Here is a 27,191-nt window from a genome sequence, read left to right as displayed (position 1 = left end):
AACTAAACTGTGATAAATCTGACACGATCATCATTGGTCCCAAATCCCTTACCAAAACCACTCACAACTTCGGCCTTACAGTTAATAAATCCACTCTTTCTCCCTTCCCACACATCTGCAACCTTGAAATAATTTTCAACAGCAACCTCTCCTTTTAACACCATGTCAATCAAATCATCAGAAATGCCTTTTTCCACTTAAAAACCATAGCTCGTCTCCACCCATCACTGTCCTTCTCTGCTGCAGAAACTTTGATTGACTTGACTACTGTAACACCATTCTCTATGGCTCATCATCCAAAGTCCTAAAGAAACGTCAATACGTCCAGAATTCTGCTGTTCACCTTCTCACCCATTCCCAGCCCTTTGAATCATATCATTCCTGTTCTCCAGTACCTCCACTGGCTCCCTTACCCACAATGGATCCAATTCAAAGTCCTTTTCCTCACTCACCCATTCCTCCTACCTCACTTACCTTCTCCACTATTACACTCCCTCCTTCAGCCTTCGTTCCACCGATGCCAACCTCCTGTCTCCACCACACAGAACCAAGCACTGGACCTGGGGTGACAGAACCTTTTCCACAGCTACCCCCTCCCTCTGGAACCCCCCCCCCAATACATCAGACTGCACCAATCTGTCCACATTCAAATCATTAATCAAAACTCGCCTCTTCAGAATTGCTTGTAATGTATTATTAATATTGTTTGTTAAATGATTTTGGTGTATTGTTTTTATTTATTTTTTATCTTATGTAAAGCGTCATTGTGTACCTTGAAAAGCACTATACAAATAAAAGATATTATTATTATTTATTAGTCGGACTGGGCGGCACAGTGGCGCAGTGGTTAGCACGGTCACCTCACAGCAAAAAGGTCCTGGGATTGAGCCCCGGGGTAGTCCAAACTTGGGGGTCGTCCCGGGTCATCCTCTGTGTGGAGTTTGCATGTTCTCCCCATGTCTGTGTGGGTTTCCTCCGGGGGCTCTGGTTTTCTCCCACAGTCCAAAGAGATGTAGGTCAGGTGAATCAGCCGTACTAAAAAAATGTCCCTAGGTATGAATGTGTGTGTGCGTGTGTGCGTGCGCGTGTGTGTGTGTGTATGTCGGCCCTGTGTGATGGCCTGGTGCCCTGTCTAGGGTGTCTCCCCGCCTGCCGCCTAATGACTGCTGGGATAGGCTCCAGCATCCCCGCGACCCTGAGAGCAGGATAAGCAGTTGGATAATGGATGGATGGATTATTAGGACTGTATTTTTAGACCAGTTTATTCAATAGTCTGACATTGTTGAAAATGCATATTAAATCGTATATTAAATACAATTGGATACTTCTGGTATTGATGCTGATGTATTCCGTAGATATAACAAAATGTTTTCTTCATATGAACTGATTTTGTGAACAGAGTTTTCTGTTTGTATGCCAATTATGGTTTTGGTGAATGGCTGCTTTGAGAGGTTTGATGAAAATGGCAAATAGCAGAGGTGAGAGTGGACATCCTTATCTTGTGCGAGATTGTAGGATAAAACGCTGTGATTTGAGTTCTCCCACACAATTCCCCTTCTCATGTCCCTACACCCCAGTAGCTGCTCGCATCCAGTCTAAGACTCTGGTGCTAGCCTACAGGGCAGTGAAAGGAACAGCTCCTTCCTATCTCCAGGCCATGGTCAAGCCCTACAGCCCCGCCCGACCACTTGGCTCTGCTGCCTCGGGACACCTGGTTGCCCCGTCGCTCAGAGGCCCCTGCTGCCGATCGACCCGGTCCCGGCTCTCCTCTGTCCTGGCCCCACAGTGGTGGAATGAACTCCCCACTGATGTCAGGACAGCGGAGCCGCTGCCCATCTTTCGGCGCAGGTTGAAAACTCAGCTCTTCAGGAACTACTGCCCTGTTACTTGTTCTTAGCACTTATTGTATTCACCCATTTAAAAAAAAAAGTCTTTCTTGCGCTTTTACTTTAGCACTGGTTTTGCTCTTAGATGCTTGTTTAGATGCACTTATGACCTCTGATGACTAGTAGTTCTCCTGATTTCCTACGTTAAATGCACTTATTCTAAGTCGCTTTGGATAAAAGCGTCGGCTGAATGACTGTAATGTAATGTAAATGTGAACCCATTGGTGATTTGTACAGAATTTTATTCCATTTAATGAGTGACTGAAATCAAATTTCTTCAGTGGCGAAAAGATATGTCCAATTAGCACAATCAAATGCTTTTTTTTGGCAGCTAGGGAAGCAATAGTAGTATTAAGGTTATTCCTTTTGGATATAATGATGAGACTAAATAAACGGCACATATTGCTGGAGAATTGTCTGCAATGATAAGGCCTGTTTGGTCTGGGTGAATTATATAAGAAATGACTGATTCAATTCTTTTGGTTAGTGTTTTGCTAATGATATTTACATCACAATTAATTGGGCTTATGGGTCTATAACTGGAGGGGAGAGTTGGATCCTTATTAGGTTTGAGCAGATCTGAGATGAGAGCAGTATTCATTTGTGGAGGAACAGAGCAAGATCATTTAATCGTGGTAATCATTCAGATGAATAGTGGGGATGTGATTTGCCAGAAGTGTTTGAAGAATTCCACTGGGTAGCCATCTGATCCAGATGAGTTAATGTTGGGCATGGAAAGAAGAGCTTTCTTGAGTTGTTCTTCGATGTTTGGTAATTTATTGGCCTCCTCTTGGGATCGTTTTGGGAATTCTGTTTCATCAAAGAATGAGTTAATGTTTGAAATTTTGAAATTCCTTATCTGGGTAATATAGGTTTTTTTTATAAAAATCCCTATAAATTGTAGTGATATCTTGCAGACTATGTGTTATATTACCACGTGGATCTTTGATGACTGTGCGTGTTTTCTTTTTTTTTTGTGCTTTTCTTGTGGTTGGCAAGAAATGTACCTGTTTTGTCATTAAATTCAAAGTCGTTCACACTCGCTCGTTGCATGAGAAATTGTTTCTTTTGATGTGTGATGGTATCGAGTTGGGATTTTACCGTCTGTCTCATTTCGGATTTGCTCGGTGGGTGAGCAGGCTAGTTGGGAGTACAAGTCTTTTATTTTTAGTTCTAGTACATTTTGATTTTCCTGTTCTTTCTTGTGTGAAGCGATTGTTTCTTTGTATTTTCAAATGACAAATTCCATGTATTTTAGTTGAATACATTTTCTCATGCCAGTATTTTTGTATTTTATTTTGATGCATTCGATGAGCACGTATTTGTAATTTGTACCAAGATACTTTTTGATGAATTTGTGCCCATCTCTGCTTCCACCCCCACCCCCTGCTCCCTTTAGGCAGAGGAGATCCTGCGTAGAGAGTTGGAGAAGAAGGAGACACCCAGTCTGTACTGTCTGCTGGGTGACGTCCTGGGTGACCACCAGTACTATGACCAGGCCTGGAAGCTGTCGGGCCAGCGCAGCGCCCGCGCAATGCGCTCCAAGGCCCTGCTGCACCTGCGGAACAAGGAGTTCCAGCAGTGCGTTAGCTGCTTCGAGCAGTCGCTCCAAATCAACTCCTTGCAGGTCAGTGCATAGGCAAATTCCCGGTCACGCCAGCATTGGCGAACACAAAAGTTTGCAGCGAATTCAAACAATCTCAATGGATTTGTCGTGACAAGTGAATTCGCTTCCAGGTGCTAAGCGAATTCACCTCAGTGCCTTCATTCTGAGTTTAAATTCAGTGAAGTTTTACATGCAAGTTTGTGCCATCAACCAATGACAGAGCTGCTCTGGCTTTGTTGACCTGTGACAGGGCGACTGCCAAGTAGAGTGAATAGAGTAAGCTGTTGTTTTAGCAGTGTATAACCATCCATTTTACACTACCTTGCTCTACCAACCACAAATAGCCTTGTGTCACTGATTTATATGTGTTAAGTGTTTTTGGTTCCAAGCCTCTGGTCACGCCTGTTTTGCAAGGGGATGTACATAAATTTCACTCCACTACTCGTTGGTGCTGCTGCAGCCTTAAACTCTCATCTAAAAACTCTCATCTAAAAATGGTGTCATATTGGTCCTGTGTGAGGCCGCTCTGGTGGCCGAGCAGAATAAACCGCCGTTCTTGCAGTCCACTCGTCACGTGGCTGGGAGGTTCGAATCCCAGACTCGCCGTAACCGGTCACGGCCAGAGCGTCTACGGGGTAAGGCCTTCATTAGGCCACCCTTACCCGAGGGATAGTGGGTGTAGATCGGTGTAGTGTTCGGGGACTCGTCGTTCTCCAGCGTCCCCTCTGGCCCATCCGGGCGCCTGCGGCCAAGCAACCGAAAGCATTCTCCCTACGTCTCCTTTGCGGCCTGAAGGTGATGCAATCCATGCGAGGAGGCTTCAGCGTGTAAAATAGTGAGAGCAGCCGACACGAGTCTGAAGGAAGCTGGTGTTACGACTATCTCCTTCCTGTGGAAACGTGAGCCAGGGGAGTTATTCCACAAGAGTTCCGGCCATATGCCGTTGGGTTAATCGGGTGGGATAAGGGGGAAAACTAGAAATACATTTGGGAATTTAGAAAAATAAAATATGGGTCCTGTATGTCATGATCAGTTGAGCATGGCACCACCAAGATCACGGCATGGGGTTTTGTTCTGTGTGTAGCTCATCTTCACTGAGCGTACCGCTGGTGTGGCGTCCCCCCCCCCTCCTCAACGGGGGACACCCCCACTATACGCTCGGCGTTCAGTGTATGTATTTCACTTCAAACTGAATGCCAAATAGTGAAACAAGAATGGGTTTTTTTTCTTTTTGGATACCCCCCCCCTTTTTCTCCCCAATTGTACCCGGCCAATTACCCCACTCTTCCGAGCCATCCCGGTTGCTGCCCCTCCCCCTCTGCTGATCCGGGGAGGGCTGCAGACTACCACATGCCTCCTCCCATACATGTGGAGTCCACTTCTTTTCCCCTGACAGTGAGGAGTTTCATCAGGGGGACGTAGCGGGCGGAAGAATCACACTATTCCCCCCCAGAACCCAACCCCCCCCCCCCAGATAGGCACCCTGACCGACCAAAGGAGGCGCTACTGCAGCGACCAGGACACATACCCACATCCGGCTTCCCACCCACAGACACGGCCAGTTGTGTGTGTAGGGACTCCTAACCAAGCCGGAGGTAACACGGGGATTCAGACTCCCGATCCCTGGGTTGGGAGGCGGCGGAATAGACCGCCACGCCACCCGGACGCCCCCCAAACAAGAATGTCTCATCCAACACCTGTGCAGAGGGTCATCCAAAGGGGTGCATTAATGGGGCAGAGTCAGCAAGAAAGAAGGAGAGAAAGGGAGGACGGTGCACAGACACAGACAGACAAGAGTGAAAGAATCAAAGATGGAGGTGACTGTCAGTTGTCCCGGGCCACAAACCAACAGGGTGGAGTTCTGCACCTGGCAGTCTGGCTGCAGCTTCACCAGAACTCCCCATCCTGTCCACCAGGGAGACGCGCTGGGGTCTTTCTCTCAGTCTGACCTTCTCCCCTCCTCCTGAGGGGGTGTGTGTTCTCCCCTCCTCCTGAGGGGGTGTGTTCTTTCCTCCTCCTGAGGGGGTGTGTTCTTTCCTCCTCCTGAGGGGTGTGTGTTCTCCCCTCCTCCTGAGGGGTGTGTGTTCTCCCCTCCTCCTGAGGTGTGTGTGTGTTCTCCCCTCCTCCTGAGGGGTGTGTGTTCTCTCCTCCTCCTGAGGGGGTGTGTTCTTTCCTCCTCCTGAGGGGGTGTGTTCTCCCCTCCTCCTGAGGGGTGTGTGTTCTCTCCTCCTCCTGAGGGGGTGTGTTCTTTCCTCCTCCTGAGGGGGTGTGTGTTCTCCCCTCCTCCTGAGGGGTGTGTGTTCTCTCCTCCTCCTGAGGTGTGTGTTCTTTCCTCCTCCTGAGGTGTGTGTGTATGTGTGTCTGTGTGTGTGTTCTCTCCTCCTCCTGAGGGGGTGTGTTCTCCCCTCCTCCTGAGGGGGTGTGTGTTCTCCCCTCCTCCTGAGGGGTGTGTGTTCTCTCCTCCTCCTGAGGGTGTGTGTTCTTTCCTCCTCCTGAGGGGGTGTGTGTATGTGTGTCTGTGTGTGTGTTCTCTCCTCCTCCTGAGGGGGTGTGTTCTTTCCTCCTCCTGAGGTGTGTGTGTGTTCTCTCCTCCTCCTGAGGGGGTGTGTGTTCTCCCCTCCTCCTGAGGGGTGTGTGTTCTCTCCTCCTCCTGAGGGTGTGTGTTCTTTCCTCCTCCTGAGGGGGTGTGTGTATGTGTGTCTGTGTGTGTGTTCTCTCCTCCTCCTGAGGGTGTGTGTGTTTGTGTGTGTGTGTGTGTGAGTGTGAGTGTGAGTTCTCTCCCTGAGTGCCGCTGGTGTGTGTGAGGTGGTGAGAGGTGGATGGCGGGAGTCTAAGAAAGTATAGCGGCTGCTGTGTGTGTTGGTGTAGTTAAATATGTTGGCTGATGTGATGTGATGTGGTGTGGTGATGTGTGGTGTGGTGTGGTGATGTGTGGTGATGTATGGTGTGGTGTGGTGTGGTGATGTGTGGTGTGGTGATGTGTGATGTGGTGTGGTGATGTGTGGTGTGGTGTGGTGATGTGTGGTGATGTATGGTGTGGTGTGGTGATGTGTGGTGTGGTGATGTATGGTGTGGTGTGGTGATGTGTGGTGTGGTGTGGTGATGTATGGTGTGGTGTGGTGATGTGTGGTGTGGTGTGGTGATGTGTGGTGTGGTGATGTATGGTGTGGTGTGGTGTGGTGATGTGTGGTGTGATGTGTGGTGATGTGTGGTGTGGTGTGGTGATGTGTGGTGTGGTGATGTATGGTGTGGTGTGGTGTGAGGTGTGGTGTGTGGTGTGGTGATGTGAGGTGTGGTGTGTGGTGTGGTGATGTGTGGTGTGATGTGTGGTGTGGTGATGTGTGGTGATGTGTGGTGATGTATGGTGTGGTGTGGTGATGTGTGGTGATGTATGGTGTGGTGTGGTGATGTGTGGTGATGTATGGTGTGGTGTGGTGATGTGTGGTGTGGTGTGGTGATGTGTGGTGTGATGTGTGGTGTGGTGTGGTGATGTGTGGTGTGGTGTGGTGATGTGTGGTGTGGTGATGTGTGGTGTGATGTGTGGTGTGGTGTGGTGATGTGTGGTGTGGTGATGTGTGGTGTGGTGATGTGTGGTGTGGTTATGTGTGGTGTGGTGATGTGTGGTGTGGTGATGTGTGGTGTGATGTGGTGATGTGTGGTGTGGTGTGGTGATGTGTGGTGATGTGTGGTGTGGTGTGGTGATGTGTGGTGATGTGTGATGTGGTGTGGTGATGTGTGGTGTGGTGATGTGTGGTGTGATGTGTGGTGTGATGTGTGGTGTGGTGATGTGTGGTGTGGTGATGTGTGGTGTGGTTATGTGTGGTGTGGTGTGGTGATGTGTGGTGTGGTGATGTGTGGTGTGATGTGGTGATGTGTGGTGTGGTGTGGTGATGTGTGGTGATGTGTGGTGTGGTGTGGTGATGTGTGGTGATGTGTGATGTGGTGTGGTGATGTGTGGTGTGGTGATGTGTGGTGTGGTGTGTGGTGTGGTGTGGTGATGTGTGGTGTGGTGTGGTGATGTGTGGTGTGGTGTGGTGATGTGTGGTGTGGTGATGTGTGGTGTGATGTGGTGATGTGTGGTGATGTGTGGTGTGGTGTGGTGATGTGTGGTGATGTGTGATGTGGTGTGGTGATGTGTGGTGTGGTGTGGTGATGTGTGGTGTGGTGATGTGCGATGTGGTGTGGTGATGTGTGGTGAGGTGTGGTGTGGTGTGGTGTGGTGTGGTGTGGTGATGTGTGGTGTGGTGTGGTGTGGTGATGTGTGGTGTGGTGTGGTGATGTGTGGTGTGGTGATGTGTGGTGATGTATGGTGTGGTGTGGTGATGTGTGGTGTGGTGTGGTGTGGTGATGTGTGGTGTGGTGATGTGTGGTGTGGTGTGGTGATGTGTGGTGGTGTGTGGTGTGGTGTGGTGATGTGTGGTGTGGTGTGGTGATGTGTGGTGATGTATGGTGTGGTGTGGTGATGTGTGGTGTGGTGTGGTGTGGTGATGTGTGGTGTGGTGATGTGTGGTGTGGTGTGGTGATGTGTGGTGGTGTGTGGTGTGGTGTGGTGTGGTGATGTGTGGTGTGGTGTGGTGATGTGTGGTGATGTATGGTGTGGTGTGGTGATGTGTGGTGTGGTGTGGTGTGGTGTGGTGATGTGTGGTGTGGTGTGGTGATGTGTGGTGTGGTGATGTGTGGTGTGATGTGTGGTGTGGTGATGTGTGGTGTGGTAATGTGTGGTGTGGTTATGTGTGGTGTGGTGTGGTGATGTGTGGCGTGGTGTGGTGATGTGTGGTGATGTGTGGTGTGGTGTGGTGATGTGTGGTGTGGTGTGGTGATGTGTGGTGTGATGTGGTGATGTGTGGTGTGGTGTGGTGATGTGTGGTGATGTGTGGTGTGGTGTGGTGATGTGTGGTGATGTGTGATGTGGTGTGGTGATGTGTGGTGTGGTGATGTGTGGTGTGATGTGTGGTGTGGTGTGGTGATGTGTGGTGTTGTGTGGTGTGGTGGTGTGTGGTGTGGTGTGGTGATGTGTGGTGTGGTGATGTGTGGTGTGTGGTGTGATGTGTGGTGATGTGTGGTGTGGTGATGTGTGGTGTGATGTGTGGTGTGGTGATGTGTGGTGTGGTGATGTGTGGTGTGATGTGTGGTGATGTATGGTGTGGTGATGTGTGGTGTGGTGATGTGTGGTGTGATGTGTGGTGTGGTGATGTGTGGTGTGGTGTGGTGATGTGTGGTGTGGTGTGGTGATGTGTGGTGATGTGTGGTGTGGTGATGTGATGTGTGGTGTGGTGTGGTGATGTGTGGTGTTGTGTGGTGTGGTGGTGTGTGGTGTGGTGTGGTGATGTGTGGTGTGTGGTGTGATGTGTGGTGATGTGTGGTGTGGTGATGTGTGATGTGTGGTGTGATGTGTGGTGATGTGTGGTGTGGTGATGTGTGGTGTTGTGTGGTGTGGTGATGTGTGGTGTGGTGTGGTGATGTGTGGTGTGTGGTGTGATGTGTGGTGATGTGTGGTGTGGTGATGTGTGGTGATGTGTGGTGTGGTGATGTGTGGTGATGTGTGGTGATGTGGTGTGATGTGTGGTGATGTGTGGTGATGTGGTGTGATGTGTGGTGTGGTGATGTGTGGTGATGTGTGGTGTGGTGATGTGTGGTGTGGTGTGGTGATGTGTGGTGTGGTGTGGTGATGTGTGGTGTGGTGATGTGTGGTGTGGTGTGGTGATGTGTGGTGATGTGTGGTGTGATGTGTGGTGATGTGTGGTGATGTGTGGTGTGGTGATGTGTGGTGATGTGTGGTGATGTGTGGTGATGTGTGGTGTGGTGATGTGTGGTGTGGTGATGTGTGGTGTGGTGTGGTGATGTGTGGTGATGTGTGGTGTGGTGATGTGTGGTGTGGTGATGTGTGGTGTGGTGATGTGTGGTGTGGTGATGTGTGGTGTGGTGTGGTGATGTGTGGTGATGTGTGGTGTGGTGATGTGTGGTGTGGTGATGTGTGGTGTGGTGTGGTGATGTGTGGTGATGTGTGGTGTGGTGATGTGTGGTGTGGTGTGGTGATGTGTGGTGTGGTGATGTGTGGTGTGGTGATGTGTGGTGTGGTGTGGTGATGTGTGGTGTGGTGATGTGTGGTGTTGTGTGGTGTGGTGGTGTGTGGTGTGGTGTGGTGATGTGTGGTGTGGTGATGTGTGGTGTGTGGTGTGATGTGTGGTGATGTGTGGTGTGGTGATGTGTGGTGATGTGTGGTGTGGTGATGTGTGGTGATGTGTGGTGATGTGTGGTGATGTGTTGTGTGGTGTGGTGATGTGTGGTGTGGTGTGGTGTGGTGATGTGTGGTGTGTGGTGTGATGTGTGGTGATGTGTGGTGTGGTGATGTGTGGTGATGTGTGGTGATGTGGTGTGATGTGTGGTGTGGTGATGTGTGGTGATGTGTGGTGTGGTGATGTGTGGTGTGGTGTGGTGATGTGTGGTGATGTGGTGTGATGTGTGGTGATGTGGTGTGATGTGTGGTGTGGTGATGTGTGGTGATGTGTGGTGTGGTGATGTGTGGTGATGTGTGGTGTGGTGATGTGTGGTGATGTATGGTGTGGTGTGGTGATGTGTGGTGGTGTGTGGTGTGGTGTGGTGATGTGTGGTGATGTATGGTGTGGTGTGGTGATGTGTGGTGTGGTGTGGTGATGTGTGGTGTGATGTGTGGTGTGGTGTGGTGATGTGTGGTGTGGTGTGGTGATGTGTGGTGTGGTGATGTGTGGTGTGATGTGTGGTGTGGTGATGTGTGGTGTGGTGATGTGTGGTGTGGTTATGTGTGGTGTGGTGTGGTGATGTGTGGTGTGGTGATGTGTGGTGTGATGTGGTGATGTGTGGTGTGGTGTGGTGATGTGTGGTGATGTGTGGTGTGGTGTGGTGATGTGTGGTGATGTGTGATGTGGTGTGGTGATGTGTGGTGTGGTGATGTGTGGTGTGGTGTGTGGTGTGGTGATGTGTGGTGTGGTGTGGTGATGTGTGGTGTGGTGTGGTGATGTGTGGTGTGGTGATGTGTGGTGTGATGTGGTGATGTGTGGTGATGTGTGGTGTGGTGTGGTGATGTGTGGTGATGTGTGATGTGGTGTGGTGATGTGTGGTGTGGTGTGGTGATGTGTGGTGTGGTGATGTGCGATGTGGTGTGGTGATGTGTGGTGAGGTGTGGTGTGGTGTGGTGTGGTGTGGTGATGTGTGGTGTGGTGTGGTGTGGTGATGTGTGGTGTGGTGTGGTGATGTGTGGTGTGGTGATGTGTGGTGATGTATGGTGTGGTGTGGTGATGTGTGGTGTGGTGTGGTGTGGTGATGTGTGGTGTGGTGATGTGTGGTGTGGTGTGGTGATGTGTGGTGGTGTGTGGTGTGGTGTGGTGTGGTGATGTGTGGTGTGGTGTGGTGATGTGTGGTGATGTATGGTGTGGTGTGGTGATGTGTGGTGTGGTGTGGTGTGGTGATGTGTGGTGTGGTGTGGTGATGTGTGGTGTGGTGATGTGTGGTGTGATGTGTGGTGTGGTGATGTGTGGTGTGGTAATGTGTGGTGTGGTTATGTGTGGTGTGGTGTGGTGATGTGTGGCGTGGTGTGGTGATGTGTGGTGATGTGTGGTGATGTGTGGTGATGTGTGGTGTGGTGTGGTGATGTGTGGTGTGGTGTGGTGATGTGTGGTGTGATGTGGTGATGTGTGGTGTGGTGTGGTGATGTGTGGTGATGTGTGGTGTGGTGTGGTGATGTGTGGTGATGTGTGATGTGGTGTGGTGATGTGTGGTGTGGTGATGTGTGGTGTGATGTGTGGTGTGGTGTGGTGATGTGTGGTGTTGTGTGGTGTGGTGGTGTGTGGTGTGGTGTGGTGATGTGTGGTGTGGTGATGTGTGGTGTGTGGTGTGATGTGTGGTGATGTGTGGTGTGGTGATGTGTGGTGTGATGTGTGGTGTGGTGATGTGTGGTGTGGTGATGTGTGGTGTGATGTGTGGTGTGGTGATGTGTGGTGTGGTGTGGTGATGTGTGGTGTGGTGTGGTGATGTGTGGTGATGTGTGGTGTGGTGATGTGATGTGTGGTGTGGTGTGGTGATGTGTGGTGTGGTGATGTGTGGTGTTGTGTGGTGTGGTGGTGTGTGGTGTGGTGTGGTGATGTGTGGTGTGTGGTGTGATGTGTGGTGATGTGTGGTGTGGTGATGTGTGATGTGTGGTGTGATGTGTGGTGATGTGTGGTGTGGTGATGTGTGGTGTTGTGTGGTGTGGTGATGTGTGGTGTGGTGTGGTGTGGTGATGTGTGGTGTGTGGTGTGATGTGTGGTGATGTGTGGTGTGGTGATGTGTGGTGATGTGTGGTGTGGTGATGTGTGGTGATGTGTGGTGATGTGGTGTGATGTGTGGTGATGTGTGGTGATGTGGTGTGATGTGTGGTGTGGTGATGTGTGGTGATGTGTGGTGATGTGTGGTGATGTGTGGTGATGTGTGGTGATGTGTGGTGATGTGTGGTGTGGTGTGGTGATGTGTGGTGTGGTGTGGTGATGTGTGGTGTGGTGATGTGTGGTGTGGTGTGGTGATGTGTGGTGATGTGTGGTGTGGTGATGTGTGGTGATGTGTGGTGATGTGTGGTGTGGTGATGTCTGGTGATGTGTGGTGATGTGTGGTGATGTGTGGTGATGTGTGGTGATGTGTGGTGTGGTGATGTGTGGTGTGGTGATGTGTGGTGTTGTGTGGTGATGTGTGGTGTGGTGATGTGTGGTGTGGTGATGTGTGGTGTGGTGATGTGTGGTGTGGTGTGGTGATGTGTGGTGATGTGTGGTGTGGTGATGTGTGGTGTGGTGATGTGTGGTGTGGTGTGGTGATGTGTGGTGATGTGTGGTGTGGTGATGTGTGGTGTGGTGATGTGTGGTGTGGTGTGGTGATGTGTGGTGTGGTGATGTGTGGTGTGGTGTGGTGATGTGTGGTGTGGTGATGTGTGGTGTTGTGTGGTGTGGTGGTGTGTGGTGTGGTGTGGTGATGTGTGGTGTGGTGATGTGTGGTGTGTGGTGTGATGTGTGGTGATGTGTGGTGTGGTGATGTGTGGTGTGTGGTGTGATGTGTGGTGTGGTGATGTGTGGTGTGGTGATGTGTGGTGTTGTGTGGTGTGGTGATGTGTGGTGTGGTGTGGTGATGTGTGGTGTGTGGTGTGATGTGTGGTGATGTGTGGTGTGGTGATGTGTGGTGATGTGTGGTGATGTGGTGTGATGTGTGGTGATGTGTGGTGATGTGTGGTGTGGTGATGTGTGGTGTGGTGTGGTGATGTGTGGTGATGTGGTGTGATGTGTGGTGATGTGGTGTGATGTGTGGTGTGGTGATGTGTGGTGATGTGTGGTGTGGTGATGTGTGGTGATGTGTGGTGATGTGTGGTGATGTGTGGTGTGGTGATGTGTGATGTGTGGTGTGGTGATGTGTGGTGATGTGTGGTGTGGTGATGTGTGGTGATGTGTGGTGTGGTGATGTGTGGTGATGTGTGGTGTGGTGATGTGTGGTGTGGTGTGGTGATGTGTGGTGATGTGTGGTGTGGTGATGTGTGGTGATGTGTGGTGATGTGTGGTGTGGTGATGTGTGGTGTGGTGATGTGTGTTGATGTGTGGTGATGTGTGGTGATGTGATGTGTGGTGATGTGTGGTGATGTGTGGTGATGTGTGGTGTGGTGATGTGTGGTGATGTGTGGTGTGGTGATGTGTGGTGTGGTGATGTGTGGTGTGGTGATGTGTGGTGTGGTGTGGTGTGGTGATGTGTGGTGTGGTGATGTGATGTGTGGTGATGTGTGGTGTGGTGATGTGTGGTGTGGTGATGTGTGGTGATGTGTGGTGTGGTGATGTGTGGTGATGTGTGGTGATGTGTGGTGATGTGTGGTGATGTGTGGTGTGGTGATGTGTGGTGTGATGTGTGGTGATGTGTGGTGATGTGTGGTGATGTGGTGTGATGTGTGGTGTGGTGATGTGTGGTGTGATGTGTGGTGTGGTGATGTGTGGTGGTGTGATGTGTGGTGTGGTGTGTAGCACACAGAGCCGGCCGGTGTTGTCATCTGGTAACACAGATGTGGCTGAGAATCACCGTCATTACTTTGTGATCTTTCTACAACTGTAATCACTTTGACACTGATGTTCGCAAACAATTTGGGTTTACATTTATTATGACTACCTGTCCGGGAACGTTGTTCACTAATTTGTGTTAATTGTGTGTGTGTGTGTGTGTGTGTGTGTGTGTGTGTGTGTGTGTGTGTGTGCTTGGGCAGCTGGGAGTGTGGTTTTCCCTAGGTTGTGCCTACTTTGCCCTAGACGGCTATGAAGGAGCAGCGAGGGCCTTCCAGAGGTGTGTGGGACTGGAGCCAGATGTGAGTCCTCCACCCCACTCCCCATCACACACGCACCTGCACACACAGACCCACAAACACAGCGGCCACACAATGAAGAAAAGGACAAGAAGTGGAGCAGAGAACAAGTCACAGCTCTGTCACTGTCAACCCTGGTCCTATACTCACTGACCCCCTTACGCCCCCTACAGGCTGTTTCAGCAGTCCTGTAAGATTACTGCAGGCCACACTGTGTGATGTGGAGCTAATAAACTTGGTACCACATCAAGTGTGATGTGTGTAGACTGGACCATGGTAACACTACTGAATCACAGGCTACGACACAAGTCCATAAAAGCGTCATCAGCGCGTGTCATCAGTCTGCGCCGCCGGTAGAGCAGCATGACGCCGAGCAGGAATCCAGTCCTTTCAGTAGTCGCCGCAGCTGGTTCTGTTGCTCGCTGTGTTGAATCCAGGGCATTTGGCTCACACATGCTAACAGTGTGTCTGTTTGTGTTTAGCGCCAGCAGAGATTGTGCGTGGCGTTGACCAGGGCGTCGTGTCCTGCTGCATTTCTATTGGTCGGTTAGTAGACGTAGTCGTAGCAGCGGTCACACTGTGAGATGGTCGTTCTACATGTCTGACACTGTCAGACTTTTGACCCGGGCTGTCTTCGGTCTCAAGACCGTAATAACGGCCGTCTCTGAACCTGTCTCACTGTGAACCTGTCTCACAGTGGACCTGTCTCAAAGTGAACATGTCTAACAGTGAACCTGTCTCACAGTCAACCTGTCTAACAGTGAACCTGTCTCACAGTGAACCTGTCTAACAGTGAACCTGTCTAACAGTGGACCTGTCTCACAGTGAACCTGTCTCACAGTGGACCTGTCTCAAAGTGAACATGTCTAACAGTGAACCTGTCTCACAGTCAACCTGTCTAACAGTGAACCTGTCTCACAGTGAACCTGTCTCAAAGTGAACCTGTCTAACAGTCAACCTGTCTCACAGTGAACCTGTCTCACAGTGGACCTGTCTCAAAGTGAACCTGTCTCACAGTCAACCTGTCTAACAGTGGACCTGTCTCACAGTGAACCTGTCTAACAGTGAACCTGTCTCAAAGTGAACCTGTCTCACAGTAAACCTGTCTCAAAGTGAACCTGTCTCACAGTAAACCTGTCTCAAAGTGAACCTGTCTCACAGTAAACCTGTCTCAAAGTGAACCTGTCTCACAGTCAACCTGTCTCAAAGTGAACCTGTCTCAATGTGAACCTGTCTAACAGTGAACCTGTCTAACAGTGGACCTGTCTCAAAGTGAACCTGTCTCACAGTGAACCTGTCTCACAGTGGACCTGTCTCAAAGTGAACCTGTCTCACAGTCAACCTGTCTCACAGTCAACCTGTCTCAAAGTGAACCTGTCTAACAGTGAACCTGTCTCACAGTCAACCTGTCTAACAGTGAACCTGTCTCACAGTCAACCTGTCTAACAGTGAACCTGTCTCACAGTGAACCTGTCTCAAAGTGAACCTGTCTAACAGTCAACCTGTCTCACAGTCAACCTGTCTCACAGTGGACCTGTCTAACAGTGAACCTGTCTCAAAGTGAACCTGTCTAACAGTGAACCTGTCTAAGAGTGAACCTGTCTCACAGTCAACCTGTCTAACAGTGGACCTGTCTCACAGTGGACCTGTCTCACAGTCAACCTGTCTAACAGTGAACCTGTCTCACAGTGAACCTGTCTAACAGTGAACCTGTCTCACAGTGGACCTGTCTCAAAGTGAACCTGTCTCACAGTCAACCTGTCTAACAGTGGACCTGTCTCACAGTGAACCTGTCTAACAATGAACCTGTCTCAAAGTGAACCTGTCTCACAGTAAACCTGTCTCAAAGTGAACCTGTCTCACAGTAAACCTGTCTCAAAGTGAACCTGTCTCAGAGTAAACCTGTCTCAAAGTGAACCTGTCTCACAGTGAACCTGTCTAACAGTAAACCTGTCTAACAGTGGACCTGTCTCACAGTCAACCTGTCTAACAGTTTTAATCTTTTGCACACCAATTGATGCCAATAAATTCTGTAGATAAATTCTGTAGATACATTGTGTAGATAGATTATGTAGATAAATTGTGTAGGTAAATTGTGTAGATAGATTATGTAGATAAATTGTGTAGGTAAATTGTGTAGATACATTGTGTAGGTAAATTGTGTAGATAAATTCTGTACATAAGTTGTGTAGATAAATTGTGTAGATAGATTCTGTAGATACATTGTGTAGATAAATTGTGTAGATACATTGTGTAGATAAATTGTGCAGGTAAATTGTGTAGAAAGATTCTGTAGATAGATTCTGTAGATACATTGTGTAGATACATTGTGTAGATAAATTGTGTAGATAAATTGTGTAGATAAGTCATAATCAAAGCTCTTGCTGCTACGTTAGTCGCCAGCTGTATTTTGCAGACTGAGGTAGGAAAAAAGTAATTTATGCAACCTTCTAAACTTGGTGTCAAAACTGCCTGCTGGGACAAAAACCTAAAGAGTAGACGACCGCTAGAAGCCGCAGGTCAACAAACCGTGAACTCGGTTATAGTCTGAGCCTCAAGTGTCCTAGTCTGTCACTGAGCGAAGGAGACTCAAGTGACGATGGCCTTCACTTGTACATGATCGTCTGTCAGTGATGATAACGGAGTTCTAGGCGGCACTTGATGAAGACATGTCCCTGCATCCCCGTCTCATCACGCCATGAGGGACTTCGGCACAGTCGACGTTGATTGCTTGCCTAAACGATGTTTGGGAGAGGATCTTCCATGTTGCAGTCTAATTAGGTCTGCAGAGAAATGGCATGATAATGGTTTAAATTAGACACCGCTAATTGATCTAGATGGAGACGTAGCGGGTAATTTGTTTAATGTTGCGTTCGGATTTAGTGTGATTTTGTGTGCCGGAGCAGCAGTTAGATTAGCACACAGCGTGTCACTGCCTGAAAATGAAACGGCGTGGGTGGCTTTGCTTATTTCGATTGCATTTTAATTTGCCAGAGGTGACGGCGTTGAAACCGGCCCCTCGTGACGAAGAAGCTGCATCTGGCTCGCATGATGGAGATGGGAGGCATCTGCTGCTTCCTACACTTTATCCAATTACTTCATAAAGAATTGTGTTTACATTAAGTGAACATTTATTTCATGTCGCCCTTTAGAGCATTGGTTCTCCACCCGGGGGGTTGGGACCCCCAAGGGGTTCGCTAGGTAATCTCCGGGGGTCGCCATATGGTTGTGGGGAAAACGAGCACGAAGCCATCCGCACCCACGGCGGACCTGATGGGGAAAATAGGTGTACTGTCTCTTTAATGTGTGTGCCGTCACAGTGTGAAAGGCCCTCAGGCTTCTTCCAGGGGGCGACGCAACACTAAACATCTGTCCTTCACATCAGGATCAGCACGAAGGAACAAGGCAGCAGCGTTGAATGTTACAGGAATTGAACGTAATTCACAGTCACCTTTAAAAACCCATTGAGTTCGTTGTCATGTGACCAGCTGAAGACGCGTCACAGCACGTCGGATCGGCTCATCCGGACACAACGTTGTGTGCGGATGAGCTGAGTCAGCGTGTTGTGAGTCGCTTACCTGCCTTACTGAGCGTGCACCACGACGCCGGGAGACATGCATCAGCAGTGCAAACAACAGGGACGCTTGTTAAGCTTCTTCAGAGGTGCCGGGGATCCAGCAGTCTTGGTGGCTGTTGTGCGTGCGAGAGCGGTTACCGAGCATATCGAAGGACGGCGAGGACGACGGACTTGCTAGCAGGTGCTGTCCAGAACAACGCGGTTAAGGTTTAGAGTTAACACATCCAAGACTGATGTTTAGCAGGAGGCGCTTGTTCGTGAGGGACCACAATTTGCGTCCATTGGTGAGTGACCAACCACAATTTTTCCGCTTCCGGTGGGGGAAGATGGCGGCGCAAATTCCCGTTTGCGGCGGCCTCGCCCAGCACCGTCCATGCAGTGGCTTTGACCACGTCTGCGTCCAAGTGTGTCTTCGTGTGGCGGCTGGGAGAGCTGGAGCTGGATCGGCTGGGACAGCTTGGTCTGCCGCGTCCTGTGGGCCCAGGGACCACGGCCTTGCCTGGAGCTGCACCCGGAGAGGAACCACCGAGGGCGGTCTGACTGGATGCGGAAGCGGGGCAGGCTAAGCTAACTGCTAGCCCATGCAGACCGGCGGTTCCGGCGGTCATCCTGGCTGGCGTTCCTTCTGCTGGACAGTGATTTTTTTTGTTGTCGTTGTTTTTGTAGTTTAGTTGTATGTGTTAGTTTGGATATGTGTGTTCTTGTAGTTTTTGGATGTTTCGTTTCATGTGTGCAAGTGCATGAAATGAGATGACAAATAAAGTGTTCCTGATTCTTGTCCAGATTCTGAATTTGTGACGCACAGCCCACGGGGGCAGCTCCGTGGCGCCGTGCGGGAAATAAAACAACACATTTCAGACTGGGGAGCGCTTTCTAAACGACATCGCCTGGACCCGTGATGTCATTTGCCTTAGAATAGATTTTATTGTGTGTTTGTGAAAGTCCAAATGTGTGTGCACATGAGGTGCTGTTATTTCAATAAATCCAGAAACACCAATTAAAGCCAGAATCAAATTAGTTGTTGTTGTTGTTCTGTCTGTGGGCAGAGCAGTGGTCAGTGGTGGTCCTGTGAGAGGTGAGGCAGAGTAGTGGTCAGCGGTGGTCCTGTGTGAGGTGAGGCAGAGCAGTGGTCAGTGGTGGTCTCCCTGTGTGAGGTGAGGCAGAGCAGTGGTCAGTGGGGGTCCTGTGTGAGGTGTGGCTGAGCAGTGGTCAGTGGTGGTCCTGTGTGAGGTGAGGCAGAGCAGTGGTCAGTGGTGGTCCTGTGTGAGGTGTGGCTGAGCAGTGGTCAGTGGTGGTCCTGTGAGAGGTGAGGCAGAGTAGTGGTCAGCGGTGGTCCTGTGTGAGGTGAGGCAGAGCAGTGGTCAGTGGTGGTCTCCCTGTGTGAGGTGAGGCAGAGCAGTGGTCAGTGGTGGTCCTGTGTGAGGTGTGGCTGAGCAGTGGTCAGTGGTGGTCCTGTGTGAGGTGTGGCAGAGCAGTGGTCAGTGGTGGTCCTGTGTGAGGTGAGGCAGAGCAGTGGTCAGTGGTGGTCCTGTGTGAGGTGAGGCAGAGCGGTGGTCAGTGGTGGTCCTGTGTGAGGTGAGGCAGAGCAGTGGTCAGTGGTGGTCCTGTGTGAGGTGAGGCAGAGCACTGGTCAGTGGTGGTCCTGTGTGAGGTGGGGCAGAGCAGTGGTCAGTGGTGGTCCTGTGTGAGGTGAGGCAGAGCAGTGGTCAGTGGGGGTCCTGTGTGAGGTGAGGCAGAGCAGTGGTCAGTGGTGGTCCTGTGTGAGGTGAGGCAGAGCAGTGGTCAGTGGTGGTCCTGTGTGAGGTGAGGCAGAGCACTGGTCAGTGGTGGTCCTGTGTGAGGTGGGGCAGAGCAGTGGTCAGTGGTGGTCCTGTGTGAGGTGAGGCAGAGCACTGGTCAGTGGTGGTCCTGTGTGAGGTGGGGCAGAGCACTGGTCAGTGGGGGTCCTGTGTGAGGTGAGGCAGAGCAGTGGTCAGTGGTCTCCCTGTGTGAGGTGAGGCAGAGCACTGGTCAGTGGTGGTCCTGTGTGAGGTGGGGCAGAGCAGTGGTCAGTGGGGGTCCTGTGTGAGGTGAGGCAGAGCAGTGGTCAGTGGTGGTCCTGTGTGAGGTGAGGCAGAGCAGTGGTCAGTGGTGGTCCTGTGTGAGGTGAGGCAGAGCAGTGGTCAGTGGTGGTCCTGTGTGAGGTGAGGCAGAGCAGTGGTCAGTGGGGGTCCTGTGAGAGGTGAGGCAGAGCAGTGGTCAGTGGTGGTCCTGTGAGAGTCTGGTAGCTTTCATGTGTTATATGACAGTAATCCTGAACAGTCTGAGGGAGACAGGTTATGAGCGATCCATGTGCTTGCATTAGGGTGTTGTGAGCTAAATGCCCCACTACTGCCAGGGGGGGGGGGCAAACACCACCCTGATTATTCTGGGTGGTGTTTCTGGGTAAGTTCACCTACTTCAGTAGGCCACCACTTCCTGTCTCTCTCCTTGGTCTGATGTCCACTTCCTGTTTTATCTTCCTCTTTCAGAATGCAGAGGCGTGGAACAACCTCTCTACAGCCTACATTCGCCTTCACAAGAAGTGAGTCATAATCTGGCCTGCCAGAGCTGTATATGTATACGTGTATGTAATTGTATATCTATATGTATGTGTGTGTGTCTCTGTGTATATGTATATATATATATATCTACTCATATATTTTCGGAATGTGTGTGTGTGGTGTTAGTGTGTGTGTGTGTGTGGTGTTAGTGTAGATAGCGGGACCAAAACCTAAAGCATTTATGATCCTAATTCTTTTTGGAGGTGGTAGGTATTGTCTCAGAGAGTAAGGGAAAAATAGCAGAAAATTAAAATTATGCATAATTATGCAAAATATGCATTTTTCTAAAAATGGCTAAAAAACACTTTTCTCGGCATTTCAGATGATTCTGAGCATCTTTGATTAATTTCACCTATATAAAAAAAAAATTCTGGGACAGAAATGTTTTGGCATTATGCAAAATATGCATTTTTGGCAAAAATGCATTTATGATCCTAATTTTTTTGGGAGGTGGTAGGTATTGTTCCAGAGAGGACCAGAAAAATAGCAGAAAATTAAAATAATTATGATAATTATGCAAAATATGCTTTTTCTAAAAATGGCTAAAAACCACTTCTCTCGGCATTTCAGATGATTCTGAGCATTTGGGGGGAGGGAGTTGGAGTGGGGGGGGGTTTAGGGGCAGGGGGAAGGCGGTTAGCTGGCAGGATGAAGAGGAGGAGGGAGATGTAGACGGGTGGAGAACCACACCGGGTTCTTCTAGTATATACACTACCGTTCAAAAGTTTGGGATCACCCAAACAATTTTGTGTTTTCCATGAAAAGTCACACTTATTCACCACCATATGTTGTGAAATGAATAGAAAATAGAGTCAAGACATTGACAAGGTTAGAAATAATGATTTGTATTTGAAATAAGATTTTTTTTACATCAAACTTTGCTTTCGTCAAAGAATCCTCCATTTGCAGCAATTACAGCATTGCAGACCTTTGGCATTCTAGCTGTTAATTTGTTGAGGTAATCTGGAGAAATTGCACCCCACGCTTCCAGAAGCAGCTCCCACAAGTTGGATTGGTTGGATGGGCACTTCTTGCGTACCATACGGTCAAGCTGCTCCCACAACAGCTCAATGGGGTTCAGATCTGGTGACTGCGCTGGCCACTCCATTACCGATAGAATACCAGCTGCCTGCTTCTGCTCTAAATAGTTCTTGCACAATTTGGAGGTGTGTTTAGGGTCATTGTCCTGTTGTAGGATGAAATTGGCTCCAATCAAGCGCTGTCCACTGGGTATGGCATGGCGTTGCAAAATGGAGTGATAGCCTTCCTTATTCAGAATCCCTTTTACCCTGTACAAATCTCCCACCTTACCAGCACCAAAGCAACCCCAGACCATCACATTACCTCCACCATGCTTAACAGATGGTGTCAGGCATTCTTCCAGCATCTTTTCATTTGTTCTGCGTCTCACAAACGTTCTTCTTTGTGATCCAAACACCTCAAACTTGGATTCATCCGTCCACAACACTTTTTTCCAGTCTTCCTCTGTCCAATGTTTGTGTTCTTTTGCCCATCTTAATCTTTTTCTTTTATTGGTCAGTCTCAGATATGGCTTTTTCTTTGCCACTCTGCCCTGAAGCCCAGAATCCCGCAGCCGCCTCTTCACTGTAGATGTTGACACTGGTGTTTTGCGGGTACTATTTAATGAAGATGCCAGTTGGGGACCTGTGAGGCGTCTGTTTCTCAAACTAGAGACTCTAATGTACTTATCTTCTTGCTCAGTTGTGCAACGCGGCCTCCCACTTCTTTTTCTACTCTGGTTAGAGCCTGTTTGTGCTGTCCTCTGAAGGGAGTAGTACACACCGGTGTAGGAAATCTTCAATTTCTTAGCAATTTCTCGCATGGAGTAGCCTTCATTTCTAAGAACAAGAATAGACTGTCGAGTTTCAGATGAAAGTTCTCTTTTTCTGGCCATTTTGAGCATTTAATTGACCCCACAAATGTGATGCTCCAGAAACTCAATCTGCTCAAAGGAAGGTCAGTTTTGTAGCTTCTGTAATGAGCTAAACTGTTTTAAGATGTGTGAACATGATTGCACAAGGGTTTTCTAATCATCAATTAGCCTTCTGAGCCAATGAGCAAACACATTGTACCATTAGAACACTGGAGTGATAGTTGCTTGAAATGGGCCTCTATACACCTATGTAGATATTGCACCAAAAACCAGACATTTGCAGCTAGAATAGTCATTTACCACATTAGCAATGTATAGAGTGTATTTCTTTAAAGTTAAGACTAGTTTAAAGTTATCTTCATTGAAAAGTACAGTGCTTTTCCTTCAAAAATATGGACATTTCAATGTGATCCCAAACTTTTGAACGGTAGTGTATATATATATATAGCCAGGCAGGAACCCATCAAGGTTTGTTTGAAGCTCCCCCTGAAGCTGCCTGTGTTTGTTACTGACACCTGTGGTGATCCGTAGTAATTGCAGTGCGGTCTAATTAATCCAAATCCAACACATCCATTCACAACGAGACGTTTGCCAGTGTTGCTGAGTCAGCACCTGTTTTTTTTTTTTTTTTTTCTGTGGAGTTTTTCCTCATCGCAATCGAGGGTCTCAGGACAGGAGGTGTTGTAGATCGTCATTCACTTTATTTAGCTGGTTAGAAAATGTAAGGCCAGTAGAATCAGGTTTATCGGCCCGGCGTGTTTATGCACACAAGGAGTCTGACTCCGGTTTACAGCAGCTTCTAGTAACTGCATATATCACACACACAAACAAGAAAAACAAAAGAGATAGCCGGAATAATAGCTGGAATACTGGAGGTGGGGATGTGTGCACAACAGATGTGTCACTACTAGTATACAGAGTTTGGTTGGCTGCCAGGGCGAAGAGGAGAAGAGGAAGGCCAAAGAGGAGGTTTAGGGAGGTGGTGAGGGAGGACATGCAGGTGGCTGGTGAGACAGAGGAAGATGCAGAGGACAGGAAGAGATGGAGACGGATGATCCGCTGTGGCGCCCCCTAACAGGAGCAGCCGAAATTATAGTAGTAGTAGTAGTAGTAGTAGTACTAGGTTGTATGTAGTATTAATTCATTCGAGCCAGTTGCCAGTATCCATGCTGGAACAACAATGTGGGGTTTTAGACATTAAGTGCTGGATAACGTTGTTGTCGGTGTGGAGTTAGAGACATGGCTGTTGCCGTAGGGTAAGGATGAAGGCCGGCAGACAGGAAAAGGAGGCTGCTGCTAACTGAGCCCTCGTGTTGTGTGCTGGGCTGTCCTCTCCTGGGGTTCCCATCATCCACTGCAAGGACTGAGGTTTCTCCGCCCGGGCTCCTCTACCTTCAGCTTGTCGTAGCTTGTGGCCATTGTTGAACCCCCCCCCCCTTTTCTCCCCAATTGTACCCGGCCAATTACCCCACTCTTCCCGAGCCACCCCGGTCGCTGCTCCACCCCCCTCTGCCGACCCGGGGAGGGCTGCAGACTACCACATGGCTCCTCCCATACATGTGGAGTCACCAGCCGCTTCTTTTCACCTGACAGGAGTTTCACCAGGGGGACGTAGCACGTGGGAGGATCACGCTACTCCTCCCAGTCCCCCCGAACAGGCTGCAGCCACCGGGACACGGACCCACGTCCAGCTTCCCACCCGCAGACATGGCCGGTTGTGTCTCCGACCAAGCCGGCAGTTACACTGCCCGGACGCGTGGCCTCCTATTTTAAGTTCCTGTCTGCATTCACTGTACAGCAGGGGTCCCCAATAGGCGGCCCGCGGGCCACGTCCGGCCCGTGACAGGTTGATTTATGGTCCGCGAGAATTTTTGGAGAAATGCCAGAAGGAAGATTTTTTTTTTATTTCCCTACCCAAAAAATTAATAATAATAATAATTAATTTCTTAGTAAAAGTAAGACTAGTAATATATCGAAAAATAGATGAAAAATCTCTGTTTAAATTATAATACCTGCAACGTATCGACACCAAAACAAACTAACGAACAACGCGCTGCTGGAGGTTGAGTGGCCCGTGGCCCTAAAAGTGGCCCGCTATGAAGAGTAATGGGGGACCCCTGGTGTACAGCTTCCATGTGGAAGAAGAAGGGGCAGTTTATATTCACTTCCATCCACCTCCAGCATGACGTGGGCTTGTACCGGATCACAGAGCCTTGCCCGCGTGTTGGTAGTATTGGGAGGACCTTGTTGGCACACGGCGGGTACCCACAGTTGCCTTCTGCAGCTTGACATGAGGAAGATGAGGGTCCAGCAGAGGAGGCCTGGGCTGCAGCTGGCCAAGGTGAACCAGGACTTCCCCCGGTTCATCCTTTGTCTGTTGTGAATCATGTCAGTTTGGCAGCGTTGCAACAATGTTCAGTTTCCAGTCAGACGGGACGCGAGAGAGTTCACACCCATACGGCTCAACCCCGTCACTTTATGTGGCGGACACATAGCTGACAGAAGTTACACACACCAGTCGTAGACCAAATGTTAGGTTCACGGCTTTAATTCATAACTGCTCCCTCCCAGCTCGTACGGTTAGAATCCATCTTCTGGCCGGCTGCCTGAGCCGGTTTCCACATGAGAACCAGCAGACACAGGGATTTTAATAAAACGCACACAAATGACATTTTGTGAAGAAAAACACAAATGACCTTCTGAACTATAGGAGCAGGGTGGAAAAAACACCTTAATATTGAACTTTAGGCAATTTGCAGCTGACTCCCTGCAGTAGTGGCATCAACGCAATAGATATAATAACACAATAGATATAATAACACAATAGATATAATAACACAATAGATATAATAACACATTAGATATAATGACACATTAGATATAATGACACCGATATAATAACACAATAGATATAATGACACATTAGAGATAATAACACAATAGACCTAATAACACAATAGATATAATAACACAATAGATATAATGACACAATAGATATAATAACACGTTTGATATAATGACACATTAGATATAATGACACAATAGATATGACACATTAGATATAATGACACAATAGATATAATAACACGTTTGATATAATGACACATTAGATATAATAACACAATAGATATGACACAATAGATATAATAACACGTTTGATATAATGACACATTAGATATAATAACACAATAGATATAATGACACATTAGATGTAATAAAACAATAGATATAATGACAATAGATATAATAACACGTTTGATATAATAATGCATTAGCTATAAAAACACAATAGATATAATAACACATTAGATATAATAACACATTAGATATAATAACACAATAGATATAATAACACATTAGATATAATAACATTAGATATATAACACAACAGATATAATGACACAATACATATAATAACATGTTTGATATAATAATGCATTAGCTATAAAAACACAATAGATATAATAACACATTAGATATAATAACACATTAGATATAATAACGCATTAGATATAATAACACAATAGATATAATAACGTATTAGATATAGTAACACAATAGATATAATAACACATTAGATATAATAACGCATTAGATATAGTAACACAATAGATATAATAACACATTAGATATAATAACGCATTAGATATAGTAACACAATAGATATAATAATACATTAGATATAATAACACATGAGATATAATAATACACTAGCTATAATAACACAATAGATATAATGACACATTAGATATAACGACACTTTAGATATAATGACACAATAGATATAATGACACAATAGCTATAATAACACAATAGATATAATAACACATTAGATATAATAACACATTAGATATATAACACAATAGATATGACACAATAGATATAATAACATGTTTGATATAATAATGCATTAGCTATAAAAACACAATAGATATAATAACGCATTAGATATAATAACACAATAGATATAATAACACATTAGGTATAATAACATTAGATATATAACACAATAGTTATAATGACACAATACATATAATAACATGTTTGATATAATAATGCATTAGCTATAAAAACACAATAGATATAATAACACATTAGATATAATAACGCATTAGATATAATAACACAATAGATATAATAACGTATTAGATATAGTAACACAATAGATATAATAACACATTTGATATAATAACGCATTAGATATAGTAACACAATAGATATAATAACACATTAGATATAATAACGCATTAGATATAGTAACACAATAGATATAATAATACAGTAGATATAATAACACATGAGATATAATAATACATTAGCTATAATAACACAATAGATATAATGACACATTAGATATAACGACACTTCAGATATAATGACACAATAGATATAATCACACAATAGATATAATAACACAATAGCTATAAAAACACAATAGATATAACAACACAATAGATATAATAACACATTAGATCACTTCTCACTGTGCTCATTAACCTTGTGAGACTAATGTGCAGTGTTTTCTCTCTCTCACTGTCTCTCCTCGCCTCCCCCTCCCCCTCCGGTAGAGACAAGGCCTTCCGCACCCTGCAAGAAGCTCTGAAGTGTAACTACGAGCACTGGCAGATCTGGGAGAACTTCGTTGCCGTGTGCATCGACATCGGAGACTTTGCCGAGGCCATTAAAGCCTACCACCGCCTCATGGACTTGAGGGACAAGTACAAAGATGTCGAGGTATGGTGATGCAACAAGTGGAGCCACATCAGTGTCACTAATTAAGTTTTTAACTAGAGGACTCAAACTAGCGATATTGAGTTTTCACTTTCAAAGGCATGGATTCCAGCTAGTAGAGGAACCAAGTATATCTCTGCATGCCTTTTTGCATGCTCAATAATCCAGGTAAGGAGGGCGTCCGGGTGGCGTGGCGGTCTATTCTGTTGCCTACCAACACGGGGATCGCTGGTTCAAATCCCCGTGTTACCTCCGGCTTGGTCGGTCGTCATTACAGACACAATTGGCCGTGTCGACATGGCTGGTCCTGGTCGCTGCACTAGCACCTCCTCTGGTCGGTCGGGGCGCCTGTTCAGGGGTGGGGAGGGGGAACTGGAGAGAATAGCGTGATCCTCCCCCGCGCTACATCCCCCTGGTGAAACTCCTCACTGACAAGTTAAAGGAAGCGGCTGGCAACTCCACATGTCGGCTCAAGGCTTATTGTGCGGAGTGGTATGAATTATCAGGTCAGACCTTTTAGTCAACTGGTTAGCGTAGTCACCCGTGGTGCGGGAGACCCGGGTTCACGTCCTGGCTGCGGCG

General features: G+C 48.0%; 1 protein-coding gene across 1 annotated transcript in view; it reads left to right on the top strand.

Moving 5' to 3' along the window:
* The window catches only part of ttc27 (tetratricopeptide repeat domain 27), a 312,286-nt gene that overhangs the window by 215,386 nt on the left and 69,709 nt on the right, over positions 1–27,191 (top strand). The window contains exons 13-16 of the mRNA XM_056291937.1: positions 3,286–3,513; positions 13,730–13,828; positions 19,913–19,965; positions 26,447–26,612. Of these exons, the coding sequence (XP_056147912.1) occupies positions 3,286–3,513; positions 13,730–13,828; positions 19,913–19,965; positions 26,447–26,612 (546 nt within the window). The remainder of the gene's footprint in view (positions 1–3,285; positions 3,514–13,729; positions 13,829–19,912; positions 19,966–26,446; positions 26,613–27,191) is intronic.

The sequence above is a fragment of the Lampris incognitus genome, chromosome 13, assembly GCF_029633865.1.
Source record: "Lampris incognitus isolate fLamInc1 chromosome 13, fLamInc1.hap2, whole genome shotgun sequence".
In the NCBI taxonomy this organism is placed as follows: domain Eukaryota; kingdom Metazoa; phylum Chordata; class Actinopteri; order Lampriformes; family Lampridae; genus Lampris; species Lampris incognitus.
Note: the sequence above shows the minus strand (reverse complement) of the source record. Positions and strands in the feature narration are given on the sequence as shown.